Genomic DNA, 24,494 nt, shown 5'->3' with positions numbered 1-24,494 from the left:
TGAAATGCATGACCAGTGAGAGTCCAACTTAGTGGAGCCACTGGCTCAGTTTAGCTGAACTGTGGTACAACACTGCATACCACACTAGCTTGGGAGTCTCCCCATTCGAGGCTCTATATGGGCACAAGCCTTTGCCACTACCTTTGGGACCCTACCATGATACACTGATACCAGCAGCTCATGACATGTTGCAGACAAGAGCCCAAATGCTTCACAGGATCAAAGAGCACTTGCATCAGGCTCAGAATAGATTGAAAACCTTTGCTGACAAACACATGACAGAAAGGCAGTTTGTGGTGGGAGATTGGGTTTTTTTGAAGTTGCAACCTTATAGACAACAGATGGTGGCACTCAAGAAAAATTTAAAGCTAACTGCAAAATTCTTTGGACTCTTTCAAATAGTGGAGAAGATTGGGGTTGTGGCATATAAACTCAAGCTTCCACCAGGCTTAAGGTGCATCTAGTTTTTCATGTATCACTTCTAAAGCCTAAGTTGGGACCCCATCAGTCCACTACTCCTACACTACCAGAACTTGATGGCTATGATCAGTGCCTGCAGAGGTCTTACAAAGGAGAGTGATCATGTGCAATGGTGTTCCTGTGATCCAGTACCTCATAAAGTGGCATCAGCTAGGGGAAGAAGAGGCATCGTGGGAGGATTAATATTTTATCACCAGGCAATTTCCTGAGTTCTAGCCTTGAGGTCAAGGCTGCCTTTAAGGGAGGAGTATTGTTTTTTAGGAGGTCCTGACGTTGAGATGAAGCACAAGTCTACACGTGCAACAAAGAAGAGCATCGTTCTGCGGTCAGCGGAGTTCATTCTACCTGCACCTATGACAGTAAGCATGTACGATAAAAATGTGGTTGCATATGCATGGGACCCCAACAAAAATCCCAAGTAAGATTCTTGACAAAACTATTAATTCGATCTTGTGAGCCATTTTCTTCGATGAGTACGCATGTGGTTCATTGTAAGATGGCCCAGGAAAATAGTATGAAAATGGATGAGAATTGACTTCATTATTACATGTCCGTTTTTTGGAGTACGATTATTTTTTATTAGTAAATCGTTCAATTGTGGCTCGGATTTGATAGGGACATACTTATTCAAATGTTTCAATTCTCACTGACACGGCTTGACTTGAAGACACTCGAAAATGGCATGCATGTATCGAATCGGATCAGTAGTTTATTATGTTTATTAAAAAAATTTGAGCGTCAATTTATTGATTGATTAGTGATACGTAAACGCAATTGTAACAGTCAATTACATGTTTTGGAAACCATTAGATATTGATTAGGTGGTTGACATGTTTGCCCGTCTCATGAATTGGGGTGGAAGAACTACCAAAAGTATGAAGTTTGAATGCTACATCATTGAACCTCTAGCAGTTGTGAGTTTGAAATTTGGACTGTATCCTATTATGTGCTAAATTTTGTCAGCATCATATCTAAATTGGTATTACGAGCCAACGCACTATTACTGATGTCTTTTACACTGCTCATACTCGTCCATGTTATTGGTTGCAGGAAGGAATTTTAAAAATGAAAAAATTCGATAAGCTGTCTGATGCCAGCTTATCTGCCAGCTTATCTGAAGGGTAATAGCACAAACAAGAGAAGTGGAAAGGTTAATCCAATATTAACTAGTTGTATTATAACTAGTTGTAACATCGGGGAATATCTAGTTGAAATATTATTCAGTTTTAAATACAGCAGACGAAAAGCTGCTGATTGCAAATTCATTGGTTATAATGAATTGTAACACACACCTAACTGGTTGTAACACAATCCGTACATAGTGAAACGTACATGTCACTGATGTGTAACTCTTTATACACGTGACTCTAAATATTGGTGCACAGGTCATTTCATTACAAAATCTGCATAATTTGTTTTATTGTCTGAACAGATTTGACATAGTTCAATGGCATACATCGAACTCTACAGTTTCTACTGCCATGACAAAATTGTTTGGCCTGGAATGCGTTGTCTAGGCATATTTTAGCACATTGTGAGGGTCCTGCGCACTGTAAAAGGGCGTGGTTGCAGTATTATATCCCAGTTAGAGAAAAATTTTTCCGTTTTATTCTTCACACTTTCCATTTTATTCTACTGAAGGGTGACAATGAACCCGTGCCTGAAATTTGTTATTAGTATTCTTCAATCCTCCTCTAATTTCAATTGCAGTGTCATTAATAGAGGGTTCACACAGAAATCAAATTCTTGGGTGCCAAAGAACAGCCAGTAGATTGCATGATGTTCAGGAAGATCTCGCTAATTTAATGAAATGTTCGAGAAGATCTCGCTACATCAATTGTTTTGGGGTTCAAATCGGCCATCTCTATGTTCTTATTAGATACTTACTAAAGTGTCTAAGAAATTTTATGTGTTGGGGGGAGGACTTATTGTTTGTACCGAGGGCAATAGCACAAACAAGAAAAGAGGAAATGTTCATCGGATATTAACTAGTTGTAGTATCACTAGTTGTAATATCAGGAAATTTCTAGTTATAATATCACTAGTTTTAACTAGATATCCGAAAAACTGTCAATTGCAAATTTATTAGTTGTAATGATTTGTAAAATATACATAACTGGTTGTAACTCAAAATGTATATCGCGTAATCAAAATTTGTTGTATTTTAAATATTAGTTACCCTATTTTCAAATTAGTTCCAACGAAATATCATGTTCTTCTACGAAACTGTTACTTATTATGTGGTCAATGGGAACCAAGCCGAGCCATCAATTGTAACTTCATTTCTATACTGAAGGAGTAATACCTACTGATATAAGCTTGTGATACTATCCGTAATACTCATCCTCGTAATACAAAGATCCTCGTACATCAATGGTGCCTGTACAACCTCGTCAATAAGTTGTAACAGATTATTAATTGCTTGTAACATACATATGCAGAATTTTCAAGTTGGAACAGCCACTTAATGTCTCGTTAAAAAAGTATAGTTACACATCATTCATCAATCTCATTCTCGGGAGAGGCCACATCAACGCGTAGTTGCAATCCCTGAGTGTTATTTCCTCCCTGAAATGCGAAACAATGGCAAATCAGCAAATATTATTAATGAAACATACAATTAATGATATACGATATCCAAGTCTCCAATTAACAATATTACATAAACATGTGCTTTAATGATAAAAGTTTGTCACCTGCGGTGATGGTGCAAATACATGATATGCATCAACATCACAGTGTGTTGAAATTGCCGCACGCTCCTCCTACATTACGTAGTATAAGTAATTGGCTGTCCACAAATCATTACCAGTGCCTATATTGCTCACTTATAACGTTAAATTAGACTAGACATTATAACAAAAATGATATATCAGACCATTAAAATATCTCTGACGGCGTTATGTTTGAAAAAAATAGATAATCTGGGATGCATCCATTCTGTAGGGACACTTGTAGGAGGCCCCTGATTAGTCAAACGGTGGAGGTTCGCATAATAAAAAATAATATGTTATTAAAGCGAACAGACGTTAACTACATAATTTGCATGACTTGACAACGTTCGGGTGCCCACAATTACAATTAAAGAAAAAAAGATAGCTCTACTACACGAACAAGAAGGTCTTTATTTTAACTACTAAATATATGCATACCGTTTCACTTTCATCGATATCAGGAGCAACAGCGTTTAGAGGGCCATTCACTGTCTGACTCATTGAATGGGTCTACGAGTTTCGTATGGGCCAAATCATTGTTTAAGACAAATAAAATAGGTATATCAGGAGGGATGACGGGCGTAACAACATTATCACACAATGTAACATCAATGTAACTATTTATGCTGTTAGAAACATCTAAATAAAAGCAACAGTCATGTCTATTTTATACTAATCGAAACAGAATCAGTAGATGAACAGCATCCCATAAACATGTATTCCTCAAATGAAACAGATGTTGGTTCCGATTCTGAGACCTACAGTATTGACACGGCAATAATATTATTTCATAATTAATGGTACCTAAACTTTAGTTAATAGTATAACGATAACTTAGTTTTAGCATAAATGTTCGCCAAGTACCAAAATTTGATCCATACCGTAGTCTGTGTAGTCCTTGACAGTCTAGATTTTCTTTTTACTCTGTCAAATTTATCAACCCAACTTCGCATCATTCTACTTTTCTTCCCACCACCTCATTTTTTAATGCCTCTTGCGACTACTGCCTCCCTTATTTCATTTACAATTTCAATTTTATCCTATTTCTCGATATTCAGATTTTTTTTGATTTTGCAAAGGTTGCTCTTCGCTTTCTGAGAGGAAAAGTTCAACTCTCTTTGTCAAATCGGATGTGACAGTGATTGCTATTTTACTGGTGTCCTCCGACATTGCTGTTCGAGTTGCAACCTTAATCATGGCTGGAGCGAGCTCCCGATAATGAGTTGAAATGATTGCTTTTGGATCAGCTATAATTTCCCGTCCTTACCGATCAAAACAGTCTCCAGCTCGAGCTCTTCTTGTCCATCGTCTCTTAACGTATTCAAGAGGAATTGTCTTTATGCCTACGGTATCAAACACCTTCAATGAGTGTCCACACAAAATTCTTTCATTCTCGTATTTTTTGCAACTACAATGTACACTTAGATCATTCCGAATGAATACCACTATTCTTTCAGATCTTCCATCATATCTCATGACCGCAAACTCTACAAACATCCCTGCATCTTGTTGTCTCAATATAACCATAGCTGTTGACTCGCCATATTCATTTTGGAATGCAACAAATACGGTGGGTGAATACGTCTCTGCTGCATGTACAAGCACAGGTGTTTGCCTCAACCCAACCATAGGGAGCTTTTGCCTCATTTCATATTCTGCGATGAGTTCATTATGTCTCTTATCATCAATCACTCGATTGAAATGTCTAAAGAACTGCACAAGATTATGATCCAGTTTCAAATGATTTTTAATTGCTACATTTAGGCTTTCGCTAAATTGGGTGCTTTGCATTCCCGCGGTCTATCTTTCTTTCATCATACACATTGCCCACTTATCACGAATTCGATACAACTCGAAAAGCCATTTATTATTTTCAAGATTGTATTTTTTCACCATCGCCTCCCACACCCTATTGAACTGTTCCACTTCTTCAAACTCATACATGCAGGCACCAAACATGTATGGAATATCACTATTTTTCTTGTAATGATTGCCAAGATGTTTCATAAAATTACGCCTTATGTGAAACGTACATAGACCGTGAAATGTTTCTGGCATGACAACTGAAAGAGCGGCTGCCATGGCGTGATCTTGATCGGTTAATATGGTATTTGGACGCTTTTCGCACATTACTTCTAGAAATGTACCAAATACCCATTTGAAAGAATCTATAGTCTCATCATACATAAAGGCAGCACCGAATATCACAATTTGCCTATGTTGGTTAAAACCCACAAACACTCCAAGTGGGCGATATTCTTTATTTATTTTGTAGGTTGTGTCGAATGTGACTACGTCTCCAAAAAAGTTGTAATCAATTAACATTCCTACATCAGGCCAAAAGATATTAGTTATCTGCCCTTCACAATTCAGTTGTACGGCATGAAAAAAGGATGGATTCTCGAGTGTTTGCTCTTGAAAATAATTCAACATGTTACCTGCTTCTCCATATTTCAAACTCCTTTCCCGTCGAGTACGAAGATATCGTTTCAGGTCTTCCCGAGTATATCCCACATTTTCCATCCTACCTGCCTCCTTTCCCATAAGCTCATGGCTCTGCTTCAATGAAATCCCAGCATTCTCGCTTGTTTCAACTTGGAATCCTTGAGTCTCACTCACTTTTCTTTGTAATGGCATCATGTGCGAACATTAAGCAATATGCAACTCATGGTTATGTTCTAAGATAAGGTCATGTACACGGTACTTCATTATCTCTCTAAGCAACACAATAACCATTTTAGTTCCACACCCTGTTTTCGTCAGCGCTCGTGTCCTTTTTGGCATCACATCACCTTCGTACTTGCGTTTTACACCTTCCTTGCAGTAACTATATCTCTTAGACGTCGTCACACCGTCTTTGTCTTTATTTAGATAGTCTTTGCATACATTAAAATCCGTTTTAAAGGCATAGTTGTTGTAAAACTTGTGCGCATCCTCTTCACTATTGAACTCCATTTCTAATTCAGGGGTCCTATCTTCTACCAATTTGTTACAATCCATTACTTCTGCTCCTACTAATTATGCATCAAACACCTTAATTTGCAGCAGTTCATGAATGGTATGTACATAAACGACAACATAAATGTATATTACCATTCATAATGTGTTGTGTTACACACATTATTCGTATACCAAATCCTATTATTACGTTCATCAATATGATTAATATTGTACAAATACTCGTACACCAAATCCTATTATACTCTAAGACAACGATATTATGTATGTACAAATACAACTCCGTGTACAATAAGTTATACATATTGTAATGTGTTGGTCACATGTTGTAAGTATATTTTAACTGCATGTACATCCACTCGAATGATTATATTTAGGTTCTAGGTACTTTGTTCACTGGACCTTATGTCATTCGTCAATGACAACCGCCTAAGCCAACTCCGTATTTTTTACTATTTCTATATTTTGAGGGCCAAATAAATATTTTCTACTCATTGTAATATATTTATTACATCATGTAATTTACTTACAACACCAGGTACACCCATTTATTATTCACATAGGTCGGTCTTTTCCTCTGTTTTACCTCATTTAATTCTGCACCTCCATTATATACACACTGCATGGTCAGGAGAGAAGGGCAAACTAAGATTGTGTCATGAGTATGGACCAACTATTAGATGCACAATGATTCATATCAATTGTAATACAGTACCTATAACCTGTAACTAATTTACAACAGGATGTACATTCGTTCACTTATTAAATGTGACTTTATTTCTCTCATCTTTCACTAATTCCGCTTGATTTCAATACATACCCCTGGGTCTTCCGATGACTACTATCCCATTATAGTTCATCACTGAAAAGCTAAATGCTCACACACACACATAGATACGGTACAATTTTACTATTCTTCTATCATCTTCATATGATGTCTTCAGTGAATCTAATTTCATCTTTCATTTAACAGATGTGCATTTGGATGACAAATAATTGGCCACAGTTAGTTATATGGTTCAGTCACGTTACCTTCGTCTGCTAATACACTCTACATTTCACCAAATTCAGAGAGTGCAGCTGCTTCTGCTATTAAGTTGAAGGACAGAATCTGGTGTTTTATGACATGTTGAATTTCCTCTGTTTGCTTCTACCTTCCTGCAAGCCTTGTAAGCATTTAAAATGGATACAACATTTGCTGACCCAGTCACCAAAGTCTCTTCTCAGTTTCTCGGTAACACTCTTGGACGGAAATTGTGTCGAGTTTTCTGAGAAAAGAAAACTAAGATAAGAGTTTTCTGTCAACTCCCTATCTTCAGACGGAGCACGCCAAGCCTCTTCCTTCAGCTCTCTGAATTCTGTGCTACAGTTTTCTAAGAAAGAAAACTGAGATACGAGGTTTCTGAAAAAAAAAAACTGAGCTCCCTATCTTTAGACGGAGTACGCCAGGCCTCTTCCCTCAATTTCGTTTTGTGCGGCTAATTCAAAATTTCAATTTGCTTTTCAAAATTTCAACTCTACCGTTTGCTCCGTCTAATTCCGTTTGGAAGCCCGAATTTTTTAATTTGGAACGGCGTCGTTTTTACCCCTTCTTAAGCCTTCTTGACGTAGATCATTTTTCTCCTCATATTTTTGCTTGTGAGAGGACCGTTCAGGAGCGGTCGGCCTGACGATCGCTCCTGCCCCGTATCCTACTGCTACTGAACGTTACACCGCGGCAGCCAGGGATCAGGTCCCTTAGCCATACACCTCAAAAGTCAAAGCTGGTTTGAATATAATCCAAGGCGCCTAACTTTCCCGCTCATCCACTTTTTTCCAGTTGTTTTTCAAGTCCACCATCACTTATCTTCAGATTTCCCAACCCTTCTTCACCACCACTTCCACGACTACCGTGACGGCAGAGCAATCAATGAACTCCGCCGCGGAGTCCTCCCTACTCTCCAAACTTCAGTCCTCCGCAGATCTTGCCGACATTTATACCCTCTTCTCCAGCTACCTCCACCCATTCAAACCCCACCTAGCACCCAAAAAACCCTCGTCAAGGCCCCCCAAAACCCTAGAAACCACCACCATTCGATCTCTTGCGAAGCAATTCCTCCCATTTCTTAACAATTCCATCTCTTTTCTCCCCAAACGACTTTCCTCCGAAGCCCAAGCCACAAGCCCCAACAAGATTTCCCGCGATTCAGCCTTTAAACTGTTCGATGTTTACCGCCTCTGCCTCAACTGCCTACATTTGGTCTCTTCGCAGTTAGAGTGTAAGACTTACGCTATTTACCTTCAACAGCTTCGACTAGTTCACTGTTTGGAGGCGTGGGAATTGTATAAAGAGGCGGAAACAGAATGTTTCTCAGTGTTAGATGGTCTTAGAGGGATCAATTCTGGGAAATCGGGGGCAAAGTTCAAGAAACTCTTGCTGCCAAGGTTGGACGAAGAGGACGCGGATCAATTATTTGCTGGCTTGGTTGTGGAGACCGTCGTCAGATTGACGAAATGTGCTTTGGTGAATCAAAGTAAAGATGGGAATGATTATAAGCGAGTTATAGCTTTGATTCATGAAGCCACACCTTGGTTTGAGTAAGATTCTCTCGCCGTCTATTTGTTGGTCTCTTCCTTCCCATATGAATACTAATCTACACCGCAATTTGTGCACATGCAAGTGTGTTGTGTGCTCACATGAAACAATCTTATTGTTCAAAATGCGTTGCTATTTTCGGGATTGCATTTGCCTGTTGGTTTGAGGGCCTATGGACGTAATTGTCGTTATAATAGTCGTAGCTTTAGAGTAATGGGGTCGTTTATTGACAGGATTTGTTTTAATTTTGATGGTTCAGTGTTTTAGATGGCAATGCATATGAGAAATGGCATAAGGTACTTCTTGGGCATATATCTAAAATTGCTGTGAAGTTGGTTGAGGAACTGGCGTTTTTTGATCTGGAGTTGGTGCTCGAATTTTGTGATGTGACATTTTCTGTGTTCAAAAGATCTCAAGATCAAGTTTACAAGGTGAAATACAGATTATTATATGTTTGAGCTTTTGATTTAGGTGATGGATCTATGTCTAATTGTTTTTTTTTTGGGTCCCTTGACAGTTGGCTTTGAGAATATGCTGTTGCCTTTTCTCAAAAAAGAGTTGCCAATTGTCTTATATCACTGGCATACTAAATTTTGTGTTGAGCACCTTAGCTTCTGATTGCAAGGTAATGAAAGACTAATTAATGAACAAGTTTTCTTCCTTAATTTTTCAATACCATTTGTTTTGCTGTTGTTTAAATTTGAGATTAGTTGCTGATTTTTGTTAATTTAGAGTTAAATTTGGAAATTATTTACTCTTTGAAGCAATTGGATGCTTCTAATTTGCAAAATCCACTGAATATGGGTGGAATAACTTAAGTGAAGTATTAGGTTCAAGAGTGTTGCTAAACCAATTCCTAATAATGTTGTACCAACTTAATGGCCAATGTGTCTAACATTAAACTGGAGGTATGAAGGCTGAGTGACTTGATTTCCCATTTTTTTCTCCAGAGGCTGGTTACATTTAAGCAAATTGATTTGTTTCGATAGACCTTGCAACTTGATTTATCTTTTTTTTAAGTTGAACTTCTCTTCTTGCCCCCTTAATTTGAACTTCTTTTTTGCCATCTTTCCAGCTTCCATCCTCACCTGTTTAGTTGCTTGCTTTAATTGTAACTCTTTGTTCTTCCCTATGCAATAAAAAATCAGTGATTGTTGTTTAGTAGTTCATTTAGAGATATTTTTTCAGTTCCTGGCTAGAGATTGGATGTATGCTTATTGCAGTAGTTTTCAGAAAGCTCACCTTGGCTTGAATTTTTTAGGTTCTAGAGTAGATTTTTCAATTCATTAATGATGGTTATATTACTGTACTACAAGCCACTTACTACACAGAATGCCTGTTTTTCATAATTGTATTTTGTTCTGTACTATAGAGGTTATTAAGCGATCTCCAGCAGCTATCTTGGACAAAGAAATCTTTGGTGCAATATTCATCACAATAAACAGCAATTAATGCAGTTTGACACTTATTGTAATTATATTGATCAGATGACTATCCAATTATTCATTATCTTGAGAATGTTGGATTCAGCAATGGGTTATACTTTATTGAAGTGAGTTTTCATTAGCTATAATTTAATTTTAATCAACAGCTCAACGTGGATTACACAATAATGGAGTTTTTGGAGATTGTCCATTATTGTGCTCAAAGATGTCAGAATGCATCTCCAGTAGTTTGTTCTGCTGTTGCAGAACAGTTAAATAGGTTAGCTGGTTCTCAGGTTTGTCATAGTTCATTTCTATGTTATAGTCCTTTTCTCTGCTGGGAATAGTGCTCTTATTAGTAAAATACATTTGACTTTTTCTGAAGGCTATACCACTTATTGGCTCTACAATGGCGCTTTATTCTGCTGGATTGTTAATCTTTTCATTTGACTGTCAATCAAGAATTGATGAATCTACAACCCGAAGATCCACAGGATTTTTCCTTGATGATGAAGAGATGCTCCAACAATTGCCCATCTATCTTGATTTGATGAAAGAATTTTTCGATATTGGAGGCAGTAGGAATGGCTTGTCAAAGAAACAAATTTCACACGTGCTATGTTATTGTAATGTTCTCAAATTCTTGTGCCAACCACTTGCTAGTTTCATTGTTAAAGAGAGGAAAGAGATATTTGCTGTAAGAAATCATGCAATCTTTATTACCAATCTAAAAATCATCCAGGATGTGTTCAATCAGTTCTGCTACATTTGTCGCCAGTTTTGTGGGTAAGCGCCATGTGTCAAAGTCTTAATTGTTGCAGTAAAGATTATAAATTATACTATTTTTAGAAACAGTATAAATTATAAACATGCACTTTCTGCTGTTCTTTTAAGCTTTGGATGCATCTTGTTTCTTGTATGCAGCACAGGTGCAAACAGTAATGTATCTGTGAACTGTTCATCTGATGATAATACCAAAGTGATAACTCATGTATCTGTTGCGACTTTTGCTCTCTCTCTCAAAACAGGATATCACATTAAGGTGCGCATTGCAAACTATGTTGCCCAAGTAGGGTAATTGTGATGAATTAGATGTTGGTTATTGTTGCTCTTTGCGATTTTCATTGTTAATCAATGTTGTCTTGATAATTTTTATTGGTATATCAGAATAATCATATTAAGAACTATGCTTGTCATTTGTGTTCAGGAAAGTGAGAACCTTGTGAAGTATGTTGCTTCAAGTGATTGGATTGAGGCTGATGGATTCAAGTATCTCTTTGCCTCACTCTACAATGTTGCTGTTGTTTTATATAGGAATAAGCAAATGAAGGAGGTACATGCACAAAAAGATACTGTTTTCAGTAATATGAAACTCAATACTACTACCATGCTAAGTAGTGTGCTGTTTGTATGAATGAAAGCTGGCATATTTAATATCCCTGTTTTTGGGTTTGATTTTGCTTTTCTTCTTACTAATGTTCTGTAATAGTTTTCTGGAATTTTTATCCAGATTCTGTGAATTGAAAAGTTTATTGGTAATTTGTGATTAATGGCATCCAGTTATCAGCTTTTTTAGTGGTTTAACCGGTTCTTCAGTGCTTCTGCAATTATGTTGTTTGTTGATAAAAAGAATTTTTATTTGGAGTTAATAGTTTCATACTTTTCATGTGAAAGTGCTGCTTCATGAAGTCAATGAATCTTGTTTGATGTGAATACAATTCCCAGTTATGTGGTCTGGAAATTGAGATTTTGCAACCTCTTTCTCTCTGATTGATCTAGATGATGAATTATTGTCTCATGCAGGAAAATTTGAGAATGCTACATAGTAATTCAAACATTTAATTGTGGGTATTACTGTGAATAGGTAGCTCTAATTGATTCTAGGTATCCATGAATAGAAAACTTCTTGTTGGTGTTTTCAGTTATTCAGATTGTAGGATTTCATAACGCAAAATGTGCTTTTCTTTGTGACAGGTGATTGGTTGGTTCTTATACTAATGAATCTCGAAAGTTATTTCAGATGTTAGATGATTAATCTTTAGTTCTGTTAAAAGTCTGGAACAGGATTTTGTTATTCATGCTTGTCTTAAATGTATTCAATGAAATCCTAACTATTTTTTGCTGTGGTGATTGCCATTTCTTTTCTTCATGTGCATGATGCTATAAGTTATGAGTCTCTAAACCTTGAATTTGACTAACTTTTTGGTGAATGTAATCTGGTTATGTACCAACAATATGGAATCCTGTGTTCATGAACTTCTAGATGCTTTGGCTTCCATCAAGTAGTTTTTCCCCCTTTCTCAGGCTTCAAAAGCTCTAACACTAAGCTGCAAGGCATCCTGGAATCATGTAGTATACCATTGCAAATCCAGTGAGTTTCGGGGAGATCAGTCAGGACATTGTTTTAGAGCTTTTGTGGATGGGGCCATGAATTTGGTCAATGACGCATCTGAAAAAACAGCCTTTCTATTGGACCTACTTTTTGAAAACAATCAATGTAAGATTAACAGACAGCTCAAAGATAGCCTTGAAAAATGGTGTATTGCAGAATATGTGTTCAAATCACTTCCACCCCCTTTAGCTTTAGTCAGACGTTGGGTAAAGGTAACTTATAAATGCCTCGTTATTTGTCTTTTACAAATTCTGAGCATATTCAGAATCTTACTTTTCTCATTTTTTCAGATACAAAATAAACTCTGTAAGAATTTAAGTGAGCATAGCGCACCAACTTTGTATTGTTTGCTTTCATCATCAGTAAATGTGTCTGAAAGGGCTCTCGGTGTACTATTGGAGCAGGTTTGGCTTCTTTTTTCCTTTAATGGCTGAGTTTGATAATTCTCTCTCTCTCTCTCCCCCACACACACAGTCTCACTGTCTTCTATTTTTGCATTCTATACACTTTTTTACATGTATTTGTTGAAACAATGTTGATCATTTCTGGTAAACCTTTATCAGGAACTAGTTGCCTATAAAGCAAAGAGTGCTGTGGATCCAAGATTTTGTCTGAAAATGCGAATGAAGATCATAGGCATCCTTTTGGAGAAAATATACGTCTCTAGTGATACCTATGTCCAGAGGTCAAGAATTCTAATTACAAAAGGAGAGGAATACCGAGAACTTGGAATTGAAAGTCTGGATGAGTGCATACAGTGTTTATGTGATGCAATTTTGTTATTAGTAAGCTTTATCTTCAATGATGCTCTTCCTCTTCTTTTTAGCCCCCTTTAGGTTCTTGAATTTTGATTTGGAATCCTGTGGTTTCTTTCTTGTGGTTGTGGTGGTCTGAAATTGTTAATCATCCAGAGGGACTTCTGTGATAGAAATTCAAAGTATGATGGTCAAGCTCTCCATCTGATGGCCTGCGCTTATTGTTTACGTGCATTGTCTGCACAGGAGAAAATTGAAGCAAACTCAAAGGTGTTATTGCTTAAAAGGCTAGTCTCCAGCATTGAGTAGTATATGTTAAGGGGTTTTTATCTATATGGATCATTTTTCAAAAAAATTGTTTCGTTATTAATTTCCACCTGCTTTTGTCGTGAGCAGCTACTTTGAAGATATTCATGCTGCTGTTAATCTGTGGTTGCACCGACATCAAAGCATTGCTTCTAATCATTGCAATACTCTCGAAGATGTACTACAGTTGTTTCACCAGAAGCTTCACCCCCTTCTGTCTTTTGAGAGCATGTTAAAGTTGTTGTATCATGTTCTTGATTTTTTAGCTATAAAGGTAAACTTTGTACCTTACCAACTCTGAATCTGTACAGTAAACATCATGTCTGTCAACATCTTTAGACAAATATGGTCTAATTAGTGGTCCTGTATTTGTTCCAGGGCTATATGGAAATTCATGCAGACATATATGAGATAATTATTCAATTGTTCAAATGGAAGAAACTTCCTTTGGAGGAGGTTCTAATTATGCTATGGAGAAGTAGAAGGGTTGGACATGCCATCTGTGCTTCACCTATAAGCGAAACCTTAGTCTCAAAGTTGTCACAGCATTATGGTAAAGTTTCTGAGTTTATTGGGTATTGGATAAAATGTATGCAGCCTTCACATGCGCTGCTAGTTGGATTCAAACAAAGGTTCTTTTCAACATTACCTGTCTCTGCGCAAAACTCATTTGAACTTGAAAGTCTAGAGATCACAGATGATGAAATCAAGTCAGTTGCTTCTGATCCTACTTTCCATGTAAGGCCTTTAACATGTTGGCGATACACATTATTATTTTTTGTTTGTTTGTGTGTTCTTGCTTGAGGAACTTGTTGACCTTTTTGCCTTTTCTCTTGCCAGGTTTCTATAGAAGAAGTCAAACTTGCTGCTTCTGATCTTACTTCCCCTGTGAGTCCCTCTTGAGAAAGAATTTGCATTTCCTTTCCTTTATGCAGCTCTAATAGTGTCCTCAGACCTTTTAAACCTGAAAGTTTTTCTTGTCTTAGGTGCCTGAATCCAGCACTGGATGTTTTCTTTCTGCACATCTCTACTATGACTTGAGTGAAAGATTAATTATGCAAGGACAAGTAGTTGAGGTATCCTAAACAGTCGCTACCATAATGATGTTTATTCAGTTTTAATTTGCATTTTGCTGGAAGAAGGAACTAGTTGGTAATTATTAGTGCATCTTGCTGGCTTAGAGAGAGACAGCGAAATTGAGATTCATTACTTTCTGTTTGGGTCTTGAAAACAAGATTAATGAACCTGGGAAAATGATGGAATGACTTCTGCATTTGATGAGATCTCAATTGTTTTCCTATATATGGAATAGCTTTTGGTTTTTGTGTATTGCAATGATGTTATTATAGGATGCAATTAGCATGAACAGGTTATAGGGAAGAAACTAAAAGGAAATCTTTACTTGCTTCTCCAGAAAGAATAAGGCTTACACTTATCCCATATTTAAGTTGGAATTTATTGTGTCTATGCTTCAGAACAAAAGAATAATGCCCATACACCTGAATACTAAAGGTCAAATGTCTTGACAAAGGAGCCCTTCATGCTTGTTGAAGAGATACAGGGCAATTTCAAAGCCTTATGTCTTGATGATTGGTGTAATTTCTTAGCATTGTGTTGATGGTTGGTCCAATTTCTCAGCCTTAGTCACTGTGATCTATGATGTATTTAACAATTAGCTAAAATAAGTGATGTATAATCATAAAGTGGATGTCTTAATTTCTTCAATTTGATAATTGCTGATTATCCAGGGCAGTAAGTTGATAAGAGATTTCACACAATTTAGCCTAAAATACTTGTAACTTGCAATGTGGGCCAGCAGAAATCTTAACCTTCTGATCAGCTAGTTGTTTTCTGGTGATTTCTGGTTAATCTATAATGTTCCTAAAATAATTATCTTCTTGAAACTGGCATGCTAATTTTGGTTCATATCCGACCATTTTGATAAGTTTTTTGGATTTTCAGGCTCTTTCATATGCAAGGGAAGCCTACCAATGTCGTACTAAACTCTTGCGAGAGAAATTCTTATATTCTGTAAAGAATCAGGCTGAGACTAATCATGAAAATGGAGATGGCACCCAAAAGCATTGCTATAGCCTTGAAAACTTCCAAATGCACAATTTAGTGGCTACTGAAGCTTGGAATTATGGTGCTCCATGTGATTTTGAGAGCTTTGTTTTGACTTCTTGGAATATACTTCAGTGTTATCTTGAAAGCACACTGCAGGTTTTTTTTTTTCCCGTCATTTATTAGGAACTTGAATCCAACAAATTGCACACACTCTTTTTACAGCGAGAGTTGCGATTGTTCCCCTGAGGGTACTTTTTTCAATGACTACTTTGTTGTAACAGGTAGCAAATATTCATGAGATACTTGGAGAGGCATTGGAAGCTGAAGCTCTTCTACTGTGGGGAAAAGATATTGCCATTCGTCAGTGTCTGCCCCTTTTTGTGATTTCTTTTACTTCAATGCTAGGTACTGAATTCTTTAACTGCTTATTTCATTTGTCATGCAAGGCTTGTGCCTGGGAAATCTCTGGACTTTTCCTGGCTACAAAGGAGATTGGACAGTGTATTTAGTTACTGGTTGCAATTTTGTCAGGGAAGCTCTACCACAAAAGGATGCTCTGGGAATTGGCAGAAAGGGAACTAAAAGCTGCTTCACAGCTCATGGCTGACAACTGCAACATGATTTCTTGCTCAAAGTGCAGGATGCTTCTGGAGTGTACCATTTATCAACAACTGGGGGATTTGTACAAAAGCCGTTTGTGCAGTAACATGACTAATCCTTCTTTTGAGATGTTATCTTATGCTGTAGAAAAGCACAGATCAGCCTTGCATAAGTTGAATAATTTTGAGTGGGATTATTCTACCAGTTGTTTTCCAGATGCAACTAGTGAGCAGGATGAGTATAGAACTAGAAGCTCATTTTTCAGCTGTTCGATAGACCCTTTGGATACAATAGAGCTCCCTTCCAAAAATGAATTGCCAGACAGAAAAACTCAAATGAAAAGACCTAGGAAGACTAAAAAAGATGACAAAGCTTCCTCACTGCATGGACAGTGCTTGGTTGCAGGCCATCATTTGAGGATGACTCGATCTAGATGTCGGTCTTTGCAAAAAAGTGGTGGAAGTCTATCAAGCAGTGATCAATGTGGGCCTCCCATAAAGTCAAACAATGATCACTTGTTTTCTTCTAATGTTGCACCTAATCAAAGAGGACTCTTATCAGAAGCTAAATTGTTTCTTGATGACTTTGCATGTGAAATCACAAGGTTTTGCAACAAAATCAAATGTTGGCATTGTCTTGCTCTTGAAGCCCTCAAGTCTAAGTCTTTGACAGATTTTGTGCATATGAACTGGGACCTCGTCCACAGACGGAGCTCCTTAACTTTGCTCATCAGCATAGGTACAGTAAAACCCCAAGAAAAATCCTTGCTATGTTTATGGTGCAATACTTGTCTTGGGAGTTGCATATTGTGTACTGTAATATTGTGTATTTGGTCTTGAGCATCTTCAATAATGTTGAAAGCCAGATAAAGCAGTTGCATCTAACTGGTTTATATTTCTTTATATGTCTAAATTGCTGTTGCTGAAATTACTTGAGCTTTGGTTTTAGAGCTTGTCTTTAACAATCTTTCTTCACTGGGTGTGTGAATTGGGTTTCCAACATTAGGGACTCTAGGGTGTCATTTCTGGGGCAACCAATCTAGTGGCAGAAGAGATAATATTAGACCATATTTGTTGCTAAAGTTTGTCAGAGTTTTCATAGTTTGAGGGAACCATGATCAACATGTTCTTTCTCTGGTTCTAGCTAAATATCTATAAGTATTTTAATTGTGATACCTGCACATGATATCATATTGAAATGCTGAAATGCCACTATTGCTCTGTCTACTGCTTCTAGCACGTATGCCTGTCAAAAAAAGGATAGACAGATCGGATTACCACTAAATCATTTTCAGAGAAAATGGATTGCATATTTGTCTGGTTAATTTTAAGTTGAGCATCTATTACAGTTTGAACCTGAAGCAATGCTTGTGTTCCAGCACTTCTGGTAGAATGTTGGTCAGGTTCTTTTTGAGTATACTTGGACAAAGATGGGCATAGTGATATTAGTTGTGAGTGTAGCATGAGTTGAAATTTATCGTTTGACTTAAACTAACTAGGACTTAATGCATGTGTTGCTGCACGGACTAGGACTTAATGCATGTGTTGCTGCATGGCTGCTAGAATATTTGGTAATGTAGTATTTGCATATGCTTGGACAAACATGGAGATAGTCATGCTAGGCTGATACTCGCTGTGTACAAAGCATCTAAAAACATAAATTTCAGTTCTAAATTAACATTTTTGTTTGTCACTTTCATTGCTTATTTCTTTTCTTGTTCACTAGTCTGGAAACTTTTACACCATGCATGTTCTCTGTTGGCTACAGGGCAATGTTTGGGCACTTATGCTGATGACCATAATGCACATAAGATTGTTTTGATGAGTGTATCACTGCTGGGGAATCCATCCTGTCCAAAGTACTGTTCATTTTCCTCTATGTCCTTAATTGATTCAATCAATAAGGATATCCAAGGAGATGTATTTGCTGTTGAGCATGCAATGCTACTTTACAATATCTGCCGGATTGCTGTGAAACACTACTCTTTTGGGTTTGCCAGGTATATGTTGCAGAGTATAACTCAATAATCTGTCTATCCAACACATTATACTATGTGCATACATCTCTTACATGCTATGTCATGAAGGTCAACTTAATAGCCAGTAGTCACTGATATTTTTGTCAAAATTAATGGAGTTCCTTTTGATTTAAAATTCACAAGAGTGAGAACAACTTTAGGAGTTAACTGGTTATATGACTAAGAAGGTTGTAGCTGTTTAAATGAGCTCTTTTTTTTTTTGTGGAAATAAGTTCTGGTTTAGGCACATATGGGATACCTTATAGAGATAACAATTCCAGTTGAAATGATGTTATTCTTTTCTGTATAATTTGTTCCTACTTGTTTCTTTGTGATTATTTTCGATTTGCCTGATAGATGAGGATTGCCTTCACACTGGTGCTTCTTGAGCCCATCTAATATTTGTGTGCTACTCTGTCTCACTTTTTCTCTTATGTCAACCAGGGAGAATGGTTGCCAATTGTCATGTATTGGGATTCCCAGAATCTTTTCTTGGTTGAAGCTGGCATTTATGCTCTGCTGTCAAGTTCCCTTACTTTCTCAGAAGGTTAGGTCTTTTCAGAGCTTTATATTTTTTCATGCTTTGAACCAACTTAGATACAGCAGATTCAGGCTTGATACGATGACCATGCCATATATTGCCTCTTGGCTTATTATTAATGAAATCACTGGTTGGTTAGTTATTAGAATTTAGTGATAATGGTTCCCATCGTGTACCAGTATGGGACACCACGATCATGCATTAATCTGCCAATGACAGTTTCTGACAATCAGATTTGAATTTGGATTGGTCTAACATAGGTTAACTGTGGTGTCTTACCTTCCATTTAGTTAGATAGCATTTGGTAATTGACATCCAACCCAAAATGCAATGCAACAGGTTTCCAGGTTGCTTACTGTGCTCTACATGCTTTCGACCTCAGTTGAGGCTTTTTCTATGTCACCTGATGAAGCAGTTTCTCAAAGTCACTGGGCTACATTTTTCCACCAAGCTTCGATTGGTAGTCATTTTAACCAGCAGCTACTTTCTAGCATGATGAGGAAGCCAAAAGTTGAAGGCATGATGGGTCTTGAGGTATGCGTTCTGATATATGCTTTGTTCTTCTGCAGTAGTGTGTTGGTATCTCTTTGATGTTTTGTTGATTTCTTTGAATTTTCTGCTTTTACTATACCACCGTTTGGTAGGCACCATACTGGGCTTTGCTTGCCCTTCATTAGATCAACAACCATCTTTGTGGACAGGAAAAATGGTGCTGACCTTTTGTTTCCTTAGTAAGTTTTGAGGCAGTTATGACAGACTGCCTTTGGTTGGTCTGAAACTGTTAATTCTTGAACTCTGGCCTCTCTGTTTCATGATTTTCTTGTTGCTACAGCAGACTTTCGGCTGTTAAAAACATGATTTCTGGTCTAATGTGCATATTTTCTGCTCATAATAGCTCTTCTTATTTACTTCTACTGAGTTGCATATTGTTTTGAATGCTAACAGTGTTTCCTGATATTCATTCCTCGTGTTTCTGTTACAGGATTGTTCTTTTTCTAGCTCAAATTTTGTTTCCCTCAGTGCCATTAGCTTCCTCAGGTTTTGATTTGCCTTGTTGGGAGAATTTTTCACTATTTTACAAAGTTCAGTCATTTCCATGTTTCTAAGATCTTTCTTCCTGATGCAGGCTTGCACCTGATTCACTAGAAGGTTTGGGCAAATATGTGATGAGATTCTTCCAGGAACTCCCTTGCACTACCATAATCTGTATTAGTGTTATAGGAGGTGCTGATGCCATTCTGTTGAGAGAGCTATTGTGTTGTACCTCTGCTCGAGCATGGATCCTCTTGTCCCGCTTGAATTCTAAAAGCCATCCCATATTCCTAGTTCTGCCTATAGAATCACTGTTAGAAGGTAACCATGCTTGCGTTTTTTAAGTTGGCTTTGAAAATGTTTGAGCCAAATGAGGACTAAAAGAGTTGAATATCGGTAAGAATGTTCTGATATCCTGAATAAAGGAGTAATTTTGACAAAAAGAACTTCAACATTGAGAATGCCTTGGTAAAGTTTACCCTATGTTGGATAATTGGAAAACTAGCATGGATGGCATTGAAATCTGTTCACTATTTTCAAATTAACGTACACAGTTGTCTTAAATGCTTTTTAGCTTATTATGTAAAATTGGAAATCATCAGTTTATAATCTGCATGTTTAATTCAACTTTGAGTCACCAAAATTGGTGTCTCCTTGTGTAACCTGGGAGAATACTATATACAGGATCTCTTATAAGACATTAATATCAGGCTACCCCTTTTCACTTGTCTGATACTTTGTTTGCAGAAGCATCATTTGATATTTCCCTACAAGGCGAAGATTTTGTCAGCCAGTGGCGCTGTCCATGGGTCTATACCGTGGTGGATGAAATTGCCCCAGCTTTCAGATCTATACTAAGGGAGAATTACTTGTCTTCAGCATCTCCAAAAGAAGACTCTACAAGCAACAGGGTACTATGGTGGTCACAGAGGAAAAGGCTTGATGATTGCTTTGGTAAATTTTTGCAGTAAGTCTTTCTCCCCCTGGAAATATAATTCTGCCTGCACTAAGGAGAAATGAATGTGTGCATTGTCATTTGAGACTTTTTCATTTGTTTGTGATCGATCATACAACTGATTAAGATGGATCTCAGATATAATCTGACTGCAATGTCTATTTTTCTTAGGTAATGTCTAATTTGGTTTAAAGTAAATCTCAATGAGTTTTAGCAAGAGAAAAATCTGGAGTATTTATGTGATGGGGACCTCATGCAATGTTATATCTAAGTTGTAAATGACAGTGATATCTGTTGTCTAGATTGGAATGAAGAGGACGGTTACTTGTATACATACACACAAGCATATGTATGTATGCAAACACATCCATATACACATATTTGCATGTGTTTGTATATATGTACATGTATATGACACCATTAGCTTCGATGAAAGCCATATTCCATGCCCTTGCAACTTGGTTGCGTGGGAATCTTTCCCTTGTTAGGCTTCCCTATTCTATGTTATACCGTAATTATTGGCTTAAGCAATTTTTTTCCTGAATTTGATAAGATCCTTTTGAAATCCTGATGTTTATGGCAAGCAATGTTACAATACAGCATCTTTTTGACTCAGGTACTTGGAAGATTCATGGCTAGGTCCTTGGAAATACTTACTGTTAGGGGATTGTTTGGACAGCAAACATGTCAAGTCTCTGGGAAAGAATCTAATGGATAGTCTTTTGCACAAATGTAAAGTGAATGTTGATAAGGATCTTGCTGAAGTTATTCTTGGTGGTGCTTTGTATTCTTCTGAAATAAGAGAATGTGGGTTACAGCTTATTATTAACAAAGGATGTTACATTGGTGGATGTTGTGAGGCATTATCCAATGCGTCTACTGAAGTCAGAAGACTTTCCCTGGAAGTGTTTGAGACAATCCTTGAAACAGGACTTGCACTTGCAGAGACTGAAAGCCTTGGCCGGAAGCCTGTCACTCTTGTTTTGGACTCTGCGGTGCAGGTGCGATTTGGTTATCTCTCACTTACTGTTTACTTCAGTGTTTTTTCACTTGTTTTTATCATTAAAAGTTTCCTGGAGCACTGTACTTAGGGGAAAGTTATGTGTGGGATTGACAGAGTCTATGAACAATATCAACCCCTTTGTTTGAATACGGTGAAAGTTATGTCAAAAAAACAAATTGCAATAAGATGAGATGAAGGAAAATGCACAATACTGTGTATCGTCAACAAAGTTATAAGGGAAATTGGTAGCAATAGATAGTTGCAGTTTCTGTAACAAAACTCTCCTACAAAATCCTGCAATTTGAGAGTACACTAAATGCTGGAAAGTGTAAAAAAGTAAAAAAAATTTCTACATTTCCTATCAACCTAACAGACATGAGAAAACATATTTTCCCTCACTGTCTACACTTCCCTCAGAACCAAATGCTCTGGAAGTGGAAGTTGAGAATATGGTAGGATTAGTTTTTGAAACTGGAACCCTCTCTTGGTCCTATCATAATCTCAAAGACGTCCATTCTGACAATGATACTTTTTACTCAAAAGATCTCGGGTTTCATATCTTGTTAGCAGAACTCTTTCATACCCCAAACTGGCACAGGTGAACAAGTCCCTTGGAAAACCAGCAAGAGGAAAGTTTAGTGTAATCAAAATATGGGTAAAATAATGATTAATACAGTTTTAAAAGGCTAATTGGGTAGATCTTTTGGTGGTTTTTTGAATTGTAAAGTGAACCACATTAAGATTGATATATGCTTGGATAATCTGATTGACATTAACTGCAAGTATTAACAAAATAACATAAGCTTGTTTGTTCTTCAACTACCCTAGCTGGATACAGCTCAATCAGTTACTTGAGTGACTTGTGCAGTCGGTGACAAATCATACCATGTTCATTGACATATATTTTTTGGAATAAATGGATGAAAGGAAAGGCAATTTGTAGATCTTGTAATTGATCAAAAACTCCATGCAGATGCTTCCTTGGGAGAGTCTACCAATACTAAGAAATGAAGAAGTCTATCGCATGCCTTCTGTTGGCAGTATCTGTACCACACTTGCTAGATGTCATCACTATCAGGATCAGCTGCCTGAGCAGGGTGAAGCTTTCCCAGTTATAGATCCCTTGGATTCCTTTTATGTGTTGAATCCCAGTGGTGATCTTAGCCGCACACAGGTTGAATTTGAGAATTGGTTCAGAGATCAGAAGTTTGAGGTAATTATTTCTTGATTAGCTAGACAGTTGGAAAACAGGAATATGTAGTTCAAATTACATTCAAATCTATGCTTTCTGGGAATAGACAACGATCATCTGTTCACGTGTGTCATTAGTCAAGTGTTTTTTACTGCATTGTACTAGTTTGCTACTTTTTATTTGAAACTTGAAATGCAAGGCCGTAGCATATACATCAAATGCTTGCTTGACTTGCTTTACAGGGGAAGACAGGAACTGTGCCTAAAAGTGAAGAATTGGTGCGGGCATTGAAAATCTATGACCTCTTCATTTATATTGGCCATGGAAGTGGTATGGATTATTTGAACTTTTTGCAATTGCTATGACTGGATAATGACTTCCGTGGCTAGTTTATCCTTATTCTTTGCATCTTTATAGACTACCCGTGTTGATAAATGACACTTGAATGTACCTGTTGAACTTCAGGATCCCAATATGTTAATGAGCACGAGATTAAGAAGCTCAATAGATGTGCTGCTACTCTACTCATGGGTTGCTGTAGTGGATCTTTGTCTATGAGCGGATGTTATGCTCCCCATGGTACCCCACTCTGCTATCTCTTAGCTGGTTCTCCTGTTACAGTAGCAAATTTATGGGAAGTGACTGATAAGGACATTGATAGATTTGGTAAAGCTATGCTGGACGCATGGTTGAGAGAAAGATCGGTTGTTTCAGAGAGATGCACTAGATGTGATATGCTCTTGGACAAATTTAAGTCCATAAATATCGGTGAGACTAGAGGAAATGGAAAAGAAAGAACAAGAAATAAATCACCTGATAGTTGTGTGAGTGTGTGTAGTACTTGTAACCGCAGACCCAAGATTGGTTCATTCATGGGGCAAGCTCGCAAAGCTTGTAATCTACCTTTCTTGATCGGAGCTTCTCCCGTTTGCTATGGTGTTCCGACAGGTATAGCTGAAAAGAAAAGAGTTGTCGTATTATCCCCCTGAAATTTGTTTGCCAGGGAATAGTTTCATTCTTTGACAAGCTTAGTATTCGCCAACAAATCTACAAGTCAATTCTACATTATTGTCCATGCGAACTCCAAAACCTCTAGACATTTTTGCTTTTGAGTTGGCTTGCTAACTCCAGAAAATTCCAGCAATTTTCTTTTGAACGTGTGATTGACTATGAGGATGATGGTGGAAAATGACCGAGGCACCGTTGGGATTTGAGTGGGAGGCAAAGAAAGGGAGATGAGTTGACTTTTATTGTTTGGATTAATTTTTGGGAAAGGAAATATTTTGTTGAGTTATGATTTTTGTTTAAAAATAGGTGGGAACGGAGAGAAATAAAATAAAATAAATTTAAAATTTTCCATTGATATTCTTTCCTTTGATTTCCCTTCCCTTCCTTCAATCCAAACGGTGCCTGGGAGTCTAAAACGCATCATTAAACAAAGGAATTCGAATAATTAGACTGATGTCGAGTGGCTATGGATTCC

General features: G+C 37.3%; 3 protein-coding genes across 3 annotated transcripts; 1 reads left to right on the top strand and 2 right to left on the bottom strand.

Moving 5' to 3' along the window:
* Positions 1 to 2,976: 2,976 nt before the first annotated feature.
* On the bottom strand, positions 2,977 to 5,834 carry LOC113724041 (protein FAR1-RELATED SEQUENCE 5-like). The gene is made up of 7 exons (XM_027246991.2): positions 5,633 to 5,834; positions 5,088 to 5,521; positions 4,638 to 4,907; positions 3,878 to 3,952; positions 3,633 to 3,704; positions 3,177 to 3,245; positions 2,977 to 3,048 (listed from the first exon to the last, which is right to left on the bottom strand). Exons 1-7 carry the CDS (start codon positions 5,832 to 5,834, stop codon positions 2,977 to 2,979), a joined length of 1,194 nt encoding a protein of 397 aa, XP_027102792.2.
* A 9-nt stretch (positions 5,835 to 5,843) lies between these two features.
* Positions 5,844 to 6,194, bottom strand: LOC113724040 (protein FAR1-RELATED SEQUENCE 5-like). Its single transcript, XM_027246990.1, has one exon. The coding sequence runs from the start codon at positions 6,192 to 6,194 to the stop codon at positions 5,844 to 5,846; it is 351 nt and encodes a 116-aa protein (XP_027102791.1).
* Positions 6,195 to 7,793: 1,599 nt separating this feature from the next.
* On the top strand, positions 7,794 to 24,167 carry LOC113726721 (separase). Its single transcript, XM_072076813.1, has 28 exons — positions 7,794 to 8,729; positions 8,987 to 9,158; positions 9,245 to 9,352; positions 10,319 to 10,447; positions 10,537 to 10,937; positions 11,076 to 11,193; positions 11,359 to 11,484; positions 12,456 to 12,755; positions 12,834 to 12,947; positions 13,107 to 13,328; positions 13,455 to 13,603; positions 13,695 to 13,878; positions 13,983 to 14,342; positions 14,445 to 14,492; positions 14,591 to 14,680; positions 15,567 to 15,827; positions 15,953 to 16,076; positions 16,203 to 17,009; positions 18,039 to 18,270; positions 18,733 to 18,835; positions 19,169 to 19,363; positions 19,812 to 19,867; positions 19,956 to 20,182; positions 20,609 to 20,828; positions 21,433 to 21,817; positions 22,793 to 23,032; positions 23,254 to 23,341; positions 23,477 to 24,167. Exons 1-28 carry the CDS (start codon positions 8,062 to 8,064, stop codon positions 23,998 to 24,000), a joined length of 6,651 nt encoding a protein of 2,216 aa, XP_071932914.1. The 5' UTR covers positions 7,794 to 8,061; the 3' UTR covers positions 24,001 to 24,167.
* Positions 24,168 to 24,494: the final 327 nt, after the last annotated feature.

This window comes from Coffea arabica, chromosome 2c (genome assembly GCF_036785885.1).
Source record: "Coffea arabica cultivar ET-39 chromosome 2c, Coffea Arabica ET-39 HiFi, whole genome shotgun sequence".
Classification (NCBI taxonomy): domain Eukaryota; kingdom Viridiplantae; phylum Streptophyta; class Magnoliopsida; order Gentianales; family Rubiaceae; genus Coffea; species Coffea arabica.
The sequence above is the reverse complement of the archived record's forward strand: the minus strand, read 5'-3'. Positions and strand labels throughout refer to the sequence as shown.

What these genes read in the sequence shown, in the direction of transcription:
- LOC113724041 (XM_027246991.2), bottom strand. Translation starts at nt 5,834, where the DNA reads ATGATGCCATTACAAAGAAAAGTGAGTGAGACTCAAGGATTCCAAGTT. An exon ending in TTTGAAATATGGAGAAGCAG is followed by an intron (nt 5,522 to 5,632) that starts GTAACATGTTGA and finishes GGCCTGATGTAG; the next exon opens with GAATGTTAATTGATTACAAC. An exon ending in GAAGATCTGAAAGAATAGTG is followed by an intron (nt 3,953 to 4,637) that starts GTATTCATTCGG and finishes TCAATACTGTAG; the next exon opens with GTCTCAGAATCGGAACCAAC.
- LOC113724040 (XM_027246990.1), bottom strand. Translation starts at nt 6,194, where the DNA reads ATGGATTGTAACAAATTGGTAGAAGATAGGACCCCTGAATTAGAAATG.
- LOC113726721 (XM_072076813.1), top strand. Translation starts at nt 8,062, where the DNA reads ATGAACTCCGCCGCGGAGTCCTCCCTACTCTCCAAACTTCAGTCCTCC. An exon ending in TTTTGGACTCTGCGGTGCAG is followed by an intron (nt 21,818 to 22,792) that starts GTGCGATTTGGT and finishes AACTCCATGCAG; the next exon opens with ATGCTTCCTTGGGAGAGTCT. An exon ending in TTATATTGGCCATGGAAGTG is followed by an intron (nt 23,342 to 23,476) that starts GTATGGATTATT and finishes GTTGAACTTCAG; the next exon opens with GATCCCAATATGTTAATGAG.